This window comes from Ornithodoros turicata, chromosome 5 (genome assembly GCF_037126465.1).
Source record: "Ornithodoros turicata isolate Travis chromosome 5, ASM3712646v1, whole genome shotgun sequence".
Classification (NCBI taxonomy): domain Eukaryota; kingdom Metazoa; phylum Arthropoda; class Arachnida; order Ixodida; family Argasidae; genus Ornithodoros; species Ornithodoros turicata.
In genome coordinates this window covers 80,780,564-80,789,477 of record NC_088205.1, presented here as the reverse complement: position 1 = coordinate 80,789,477, position 8,914 = coordinate 80,780,564, and the positions used below count along the sequence as shown (strand labels likewise).

Here is an 8,914-nt window from a genome sequence, read left to right as displayed (position 1 = left end):
TGCATCGACGATATTCATCGGTGCCGACTTGGCATGCCGATGTTCTGCACAGCTGTGCTTGGTGTGTTATGTGTCTAGGTAGTTTTGTGCTCTTCTTTAACCTACACTTTGAGGATAAAAAGGTCTTTCAGAGTTGAGTCTAGAAGACTGCAGTTGATAAAAAGTTCCAAGTACTGCACACTAGGAGTCTACAGGTTTTGTCTCATAGCTTCTAGTCAAACTGTGAATTGGGTAGAACTTAAACTCTAGTCAACAGCAAAAACGGGCTTGTACCCGGGTTACACGGGGAGCCTAAATGGTCATTTAAACCAACGGCCATTGGACATTGTGTTAGTGCCACCTAGTGTATAACGTGTCAACCTCTCAAGGAACATTAGATCGTTGACACCTTACACACTGGGTGGCACTAACGCGCATGGTTAATGTCCGTTAGCTTAAATGAGTGTTGGGACTCCCCGTGTGACCAGGGTATTGATTTGTTACAAGTACTGCTTTTATGACTCTCTTCTTGATATGTATGCAGTTCCATGAACATCTCCTGCATGTAGGTGGGAGGGGTTCCGACATGGGCCATGAACCCCACACTGTTTCGTTAGTCCCACTGATTGGTTTAGTACAAAATGACATTGTTTGCTTGTCATGTGGTTAGATAGTGCTTGTGCACTGCTGCTGACTTTTATCTGTTGGCACTGCTGGTGCACATGCTGCAATACAGATTACTGCATATTTTGCAGCATAAATTTGTTTTTGAGAACCATAAATCGCAAACCTATGAGGAGGAACAATGTCTGGCATACACTTTTTAGTAACAATGTATTTACATAAATTTAAAGAAAAAGTATGGTGACTGTACAATATGAATGTAACTCTTGTACAAAAAGTACTCTCAAATTGCAGTGCAAGATTCTAAGCTAGGCACAGTAACATAGCACGTAGAAAACTCATTACTCATTACTTGTACTCTCTTATTTACAATTCATAGGCTAAACCCAGCAACATAATGCATCATTTAGCTTTCCTTAAGCCATCCGGCGATCAATCACTTTCGACGTCATCCTTTGAAAACGCATGCCTAGTAGAACTGTGTATTAGTCTGTATCTCAAGTTGTTGATGACTTCTTCGAGACAAAGTATCCTTTTCTGCTGGTTCTGCAGGATTTCCTTCGCATTCTTCAGCTTCTGCCGAAACTTCACACTTTTGGCACGTTCGGCAGTCAGCGCCTGTTTGAGCTGCTCCGCCGTCATCATTACTGCATGCGAACTGTCTTCACTGTTGAGTGGCGGAGCTTGCGTCGAGCCGGGTGCCTGCGGCACATTTCCTGCATTTTGTTGCCCCGTTGGCGCTTGAGGTGCTACTGATAGCCTCATCACAATTGGGGTGCTTGTTGTTGGTACGCTTCCTGCCTTGGGTGCCTGTTTCTCCACTGACGATGAACTGGATGGTATGGATAGCAAAGCATTTTGTAGTAAGGTTTCATTGTAGGCATCTAAGTCATCTTCCTCCTCCTCGTCTGTGCAGTCGTCCTCGTAGAAAAATTCTACGTCTTCCACCTCGTCAAACTCGATAGGGACATCGGGCAGTGCGACGGGTGGCGCTGGAGGTTCCGTCTCGTGATGCGAGGTTGCGCGGGTCTTTTTGGAGTTTGTGCCTTTTTTCTTTTTCTGGAGATGCTGTGGCAAGTCGGTTATTGTCGGTACCGAACCAGGCACGAGGTATCGTCGGTCGTTGTTGTACTTGAAACATTTTTCTTCGAAGTGCAGAGAGCAGATCTTACTGAAACCGCTCGGACGCCAAGTTCCACGGCCAACAAAGTCCAACCATCTTCGGAACTGTTCGGTGTCGTTTGCCGGGAACCTGAAGTGTGTGAACGAGACATATGTAATTTTGTACTAACTGATCAACTTAAATTTGTTACGCCGGTATATTTCAAGAGGATAATGATACAGAAACGCTGGTAAATATTTCATGATGATGACAGGAAAAAAAATATATTACTTCAGCCCCACTTTCAGCCAAGTTGTTCCTATTTTCACTTTACGATTTTGATTTATTGTTTTTCTGCTTTGCACTCCGCTTCCTCTAACATCCCAATCTCACCACTATCAGACGTAAAACTGGAATAATAATGACAAAACTGTGGCCAAAACACGTATCAGACGTAAAGACATCGAATGCAGCATCCTGATATCATGATCATCACGCGAAATGAAAGGTGAGAATAAGGAATAAGCAAGCCGAGCTCACTTGTGAAAAGTCACAGTGCTGCCGTTGCGATAGCGGCTCTTGCAGGCAACGCATGAGGAAGGCATCTTCGCTTTCGATATCAATTTGCTTCACATTTTATGCCCATCTCCGTCATGGACGTCCGCCATTTGCTTGAGAGTCGCTTAGATGGCGCTGGGAGCGCGTTTGGTGTTCTATTTGTATCTACGTGTGCGTGTGAAATGGTTTCGTTTTCTATGTGTCGTCTGCTACGGTTTAGTTTGTTTGGTCCTTTCCTTGAGCTTCAGGTGGTGGTAGCGCACAGGAACACGAAACACAAGTAATCCTGTCTGCTTGTGTTTCCGTGATTACGTGTTACTGTTTGCTGCTTACGTCCCTAATTGTGATCTGCCTCTGCCAATTCTTGTTGTTTACATTGTGTTATTTTGCGTTCCTGTCCCTACCACCACACTAAGCTCAAACAAGTGATACCATTGACATTGTTACACCAGCTTGCTTGGGTTTTAATGCCTGTATGTTTTGTAGGCAACAATGTGTGTGTGTTCTAGAAAGCAGATTGTCCATGCCTGCTCTTCGTTTTTAGGGAGAGGGCAGTTCTATTTTGGGAGCGTGATGTGGGCAAGCATTGCGCTTGTCCCACCCCACAGTTCGCAATACAACATATTAAGGAAGGCCAGCACTGGCGTTACTTTTATCCTCCGGGGGAGTTGAGGAATGGAAACAACTCAGGGAAAAGAGGTGCTGACGCCAGGAATCGAACCTGGGTCTTCTGATATCTGTACCAGCATATCTGACTGGAAATCAGAAGACCCAGGTTCGTTTCCTGGCGTCAGCACCTCTTTTCCCTGAGTTGTTTTCATTCGTTAATTTCTGGGCGTTTGAGGCTTACTTGTCTGTGTCGTCCCTAATTGTTGGTCTGCCTCGGCCAAATCTCGTTGTTTACGTAGGAAATTTGAGCCCCCCCCCCCCACCTCCAGAATTCTTGCTACCCAAACTGTGCCTTTTTGGCGCCCCTTTATGCGGGCTCAGGATTGTGGGGGAATTGCCCCCCTGCCCCCCATAGACGCCGGGCCTGAAAAAAGGCATGTTTGCACAAGGCTTCGCAGTCGAATGATGAAATTAGATAGTATAATTGTGGCCTTACCACAGTAATATTTTCAAAGGAAGCATAATTTCGCTATAGCTTATTGGACACGCCATGTATTTTGGTGCAATCCGCAATCGTGCGCGACGCTATATCGAAGTTATATCGCGTCAACAAAAGCAGCAACCCAAGCAGCAAAATGTACTAAAAGTCGGGTGCAATAGGGGTGGACGGGTAGGTGGAAGACCTTGAACAGACTCGTGAAACTAAAAAACATTGATAAGACACATACCGTCCACCCCTATATTGCACTCGACTTTCGGTACATTGTGCTGCTTGGGAATGCAGAAGCGCGCTAACTTCGTATCACTTTCCTATCGGGCGTGCCATGGCATCGTGCTATCTGCCCACTCGAGTAGCGGCATCAGACTTTGACATGATCGCTCTGATGCGACCGCGTCGTTGTTTTACGGTGACTGTGTATATGCATAGAGTGCAATGTGGAGAGATGTAGTCAATGACTTGACGCGCCTTCAAGTACTGCCCGTTAAGGCGGTACTCTTCTTCGTGTACGGTGGTAAGATACTGAGTACTTCGATCTGCTTTCGTGCGGCTAGGTTTGCACTTATATATGTGAAGTAGGTTTCTAATTTTTATCTTCCGTGATGATACGGCTTCGTCCTACGCTGGAGGAAGGAAAAAAAAAAGAGTTGTGCCTCCGATTTTTTTTTTTTTTATCGGTGGCTCCTTCAGGGACTGGATGCTCAATTTTTGTTATTCCACATCGCGCGATAAATGGATGGCTTCGCTGTGATTCGTCACGAGCTCCCGCGCGATGGCCAATCGTGTCGTTTCTTTGACACGGTTTTCACGTGCCGTCGCGTGACGTTTGTAGCGCGCCAACTCGAAGTAATAGAGAGTCTCAGTGAAGCATGTGCTCTATTGTTCCACACACAAACGCGTTTTGGAGTAGCCAGTCCTGACTTGGTCGGGACTAACCTCTCCATATTTTTCTTTCATATCCAATTCAATCATTGCCGTTGCGTGCGTAAGCGATAGTGCAAGTGGGCAGCGATAGTAGAGAGTTTTTATGCATCGTACGCTATCGCTTTTGCGTACGGAAGGGCTAGCGTTGATGTTCTGGGCGCGGCGGCTCGTCTAGGTTAGGTTAGGTTAGGTTAGGTTAGGTTAGGTTAGGTGAGGCTAGGCTAGGCTAGGGCAGGGTAAGGTAGGTTAGGGTAGGTGAGGTGAGGTTAGGGTCGGGTTAGGCTCCCCCTACCGTGAGGGACTTCCGACGCCTCTGGTACGAATGTTTCCACGAAACACCGATTCAACAGATAGTATGAGTGGTATATGAGCACCGTTCCTTTCGGGCAGGCCAATGTATCTGTTCTTTCCGTTCACAGGTCAATACACCTTAGTGCCGTTCTTCGGCGTCATCTTCAAATCCTTCGGCTTCGATATCCAGTCCGTGTCGGTCCTCTACGCTATTCAACCAATCGCAGCCTTCATTGCCTCCATCGTATCAAGCTGCCTCACTCGACCATCTCGGATCAAACTAGTCGTCTGCGTCCTCTTGTTACTGTCTCTGTTCTTCAACAATCTCCTCCTCCTCCTTTCACCAAAACCTTCGCCTCTACTACTTCGTTTCCACATCGCCACCACCGACACCAACTTCACGCTTAAACTCGTCGCGCCACCAGAGAGATGCAACGTCACCTACAGCCGTTCTATACTTCACCTCAACTTCGAGAACTGCGACAAGACGCCAGTCTTGTCCAACAGTTCAGCCATGTCTCTTCCACTCCCCAAAGATCACTTTTCTTTGGATATCGTTGGAAACGATTTGACACTCGAACAACACTTACATAGCTCGCCTAGCCTAAGCTTCGTTTATAACGAAACTCTTTACAACGAACTCAACTTCGAAGCGGATACAACGTGCGACATATTCTCGCCAGTCGACAAGGCAAGCTGCGAGAAAGACATAGGCCGTCTACTGCACACGCTCATTCTTGTTGCTCTGGCAACGGCTTGTTCATCGTTAGTCATCATACTTATCGAATCTGCAGTAGTTACAGCTGCTAGGCTTAACAACAGCGAGATTGGACTTCAGAGAATTTGGTCCTTCTTCGGTGCTACAGTATGGCCTCTGTTTGCGGCACTGCTGGTGGAAAAGACTGAAAGCCTTCACTCATTGTTTTACCTGTACGATGGTCTGATGCTAGCAGGCCTCTGTGTAGTCGTTGTCATGAACGTCACTCTGGACTATGAACCACTGTCCTGGCGTGCCTTCAGACGGACCGCCGGCCATCTTGAAGAAGTATTCCGCGTAGCACCCATGTTTTTTGCAGTCATAGTACTTGGAGCAACATGGGGATTTATGGACGCCTTTTTATTCTGGTACATGGAAGAGCTGTCGTCAGGTGTAATCTGGATGGCTTTGAGCGTGAGCCTAGGGTCCCTCGGCACTGTACTGTTCTGTCTGTCAAGCAGTCGTCTGCGAATGTTAGGAGAAGGGTGGTCCGCCTTAGTTTTGGCGTCTGCGGTCTATTGTACTCGGTTCGTAGGATATTACGTCGGCAATTCTGTGTTCGTCTGCGTCGGGGTTGCCGTGCTGGAACCACTCACCAACGCAAATCTTATGCTAGCCTTGTCTAGATTTTGTGAAAGTGATCCAGGAAAGGGTCGGCGTCGTAGAATATTCAACGTGGCTGCCTGGAGCTCCCTTCATGTAATTTCAGGTGAGTTTTAAGCGTCTTGAATGGGTGCCCATTGGTAAAGACACCGGTGGTTTACCAGGTAGTTACAGGATATTCGAAGCTCTCGAAGGTCCTGAGATTCTATGCAATGTTTCCATTCATGTGTATTGTGAATCCACTCTCTCTGACAGTCAAGATAACCCTTCCTTTCTGCTAGGTCGCATCATAGGAGCTCCCGTCGGCGCTTATGGTATAGCAAGCTACGGATCGTCGCTGACTTTCCGGTACTGGGCATACCCTTTAGCTGCTCTTGCTGTGACAGTAGCACTGATCAAGGCTTCGCGAAGCATTTTTCTGTCGAGAGAGAAGGACACGGGAAGAGAAGGACAGAGTAAGTACATTGTTCAGTGACTACCGCATTACAAATTAGTACCTGTACTTGCACGACGGAGCTGGTCCTTGTAGCACGTAGGAACTATAGGAGGAACAAAGCGTGCTAGCTTGACAGAAATAGGCTTATCGCACGATTACAGCAGTACATTGGTAAAACATGGAGACAATAATATTACTGTCCCCGCGTTATCAACTATCTAACACATCTGTCTAATTTATCTGGCAAGGTATTGTGTCGGTAAAGCTCGAAACAATGCGAACTCCGCACGTACGTGTGCCCTGCAGAGGCTGTGAAACCGAAAGTGAACTTTCCTCTGGCTACAGGGACCATAAGCATCGTGATATTTTACCGACACTTTTTATTTTACCAACACTTTTTTACCGACACTTATTTCAGCAGGCACGCGATTACACTAAGAGCTGAAATGTCGATTAGAATATGTATTTTTAAACTTGTCGGCCACCGCCCCTTCTCGTTGGGACCACTACAGCGGTTGATCATGTGATGAACGTGCATTATTCGACGGTAGCGATACCACGTTGCCAATGCAGTTTGACAAGCTTTTGTCATCATTGTACTTGTTTTCTTCTACTGCGTGTACTAGATCCTTCTAGTATTGCGAAACGTAGTCGCTGCTGGCTTTATAGAAGGGCAGCATCTGCACGTTCCACGATGTACGTGCGGCCATTCATAGCAGGCGTCACCCCACCATTGCAGCTGTTGCAGACGGACCGAGCGGACGATCGCAGACGAAGCTACCGTCGTCTGCTCCGACTGTGTTCGGCGCTTTGAGCCTTGCTGCCGTCACCAGGACGTGGATGGCAGACGTCATCTCTGCGTCGAGCGAGTCGTGGCCTACATCCAGCACGGGTCCCATAATTTCGTGTCCCGACGATGAAAAATTTGACGAGGACAGCTTCCAGGTTTGTGCTCGTCTGCTTTTAAGACCTGTGTACGTCACTAGGGGTGTGCGATCCGCACCAGCACCGCCGCCTCCACTCCCTCTCTTCGGCGCGATGACGTGTAAAACAACGTAAAGGACGTCATCTATCAACTGGTATGGGAACGGATACATTATTGTGTGTGTGTGGGGGGGGGGGGGGAGTGACGCACAGAGTTCTCGCACCGGGTGACGCGTACCCTATAGTGACGCCACTGTATACTCTGACAACAGGAGGCGTGTAAAGTAGCGGTGACTCTTGTTTGTGTCAGTCGCGCACCAGACGATACGACCGGTAAAAGCGTGGCTGTGATGTCAATGAGTCGTAAGGAATACGTAACGTCGGTTGAGTAGCGACCATGCCCTGCTTGATCTTGAGAACGTTTGTCTGGCCATTCCTGAAGCGCAGGGCGCCTGAACGTTCCATGATACTAAGTTACCGTTGACCGGTGATGTTGAGCCAGGTTTTACGCAACATCCGCATGCCGTTCGTGCTAATCCGGAACATACAGTATAACACCTTGCTGAAGTCAGTGGATTATTGACTTAATTGATCCGCCTTTGACCTGTCTTCTCGCAGAAGGACCTGCTGGCGCTCCGTCAAAGTCGTCTGCACACATACGCCCCCAACGTTTTCTCCAGAAGTGCTTCGATGCCCGCTGTACCTTCACGATACAGCGTTACTGCCATATCGCGACAGAGAATGTCCCTGCCTCCTGTACTAGAGGAACCGAGCGCCAATAAACCAGAGGGCCGGCTAAAGACTCGCTTGGCAGCTCCGAAGCCTGGCCTAACAAAGACAGACGCAACGCAAGACAAGGATGACAAAGGAGAGAGCACTAGGTTCTGAATGCGTGGAATGGAGTTCCAACCCGATGTGGTGTCTGTGAGAACACATGGTGCTAATAAACGGCGCAATTCCAAGTGGTTACATCAGCTGTTGTATACCTTTGACCTATTACATCATGCATGGTTGTATATCCAGTAGCGTAGCAAGAAAAGTGATTGTACAGGAACTTTACATGGAGGGAGGGGATTTTACATTCGTTTTCCTTCTTCCAAGTGTACTACGAAAGGTATTGAACCCCCGAAACCCACCAGACTACGCCGCAGGTTGTTCCTACTGCTCAAGCCTATGCTCTGCCGCCCCTGCATATCATTTTCGCAGGAAAGTAAAAGAAGTAGTGTTGGTCTGTCACTGCGGTCGACCGCTAGTCGACTTTCCCTCTTTGGAAAGCAAAAACGTTTGTGTTGAAAATAAATAAATAAAATAGTGCACATCTCTCGTTTCAAATTACGCGCCACTTGGCCACAAATCGGCCAATCAGATGTCCCATGCAAGTTGCGCCTCTACTCCGTCCGCTGTCGACAGCTTTATATTGCTCACAAAGTAGTAGTGGGACACTTTAAAATAAAATTATGTCTTTCTGCCACCAATTTTTTTTTTTTACTACTAATTACTGCTTTTGGAACTCACGCGAAACGTTCACTCTTCGCACATTCGCAAACAATCGAAGTACCGAGTATATCGTGCACCTTATGAACATAACTGACAATTTTGCACTCTCTA

General features: G+C 47.4%; 2 protein-coding genes across 2 annotated transcripts; one reads left to right on the top strand and one right to left on the bottom strand.

Annotated features, from left to right (window-relative positions):
- Positions 1-787: 787 nt before the first annotated feature.
- On the bottom strand, positions 788-2,623 carry LOC135394966 (THAP domain-containing protein 3-like). Its single transcript, XM_064626086.1, has 2 exons — positions 2,246-2,623; positions 788-1,855 (listed from the first exon to the last, which is right to left on the bottom strand). The coding sequence occupies exons 1-2, from the start codon at positions 2,308-2,310 to the stop codon at positions 1,036-1,038; spliced, it is 885 nt and encodes a 294-aa protein (XP_064482156.1). The 5' UTR covers positions 2,311-2,623; the 3' UTR covers positions 788-1,035.
- Positions 2,624-3,675: 1,052 nt separating this feature from the next.
- Positions 3,676-8,275, top strand: LOC135394962 (uncharacterized). Its single transcript, XM_064626080.1, has 5 exons — positions 3,676-3,885; positions 4,715-6,052; positions 6,228-6,401; positions 7,122-7,327; positions 7,925-8,275. Exons 1-5 carry the CDS (start codon positions 3,807-3,809, stop codon positions 8,192-8,194), a joined length of 2,067 nt encoding a protein of 688 aa, XP_064482150.1. The 5' UTR covers positions 3,676-3,806; the 3' UTR covers positions 8,195-8,275.
- Positions 8,276-8,914: the final 639 nt, after the last annotated feature.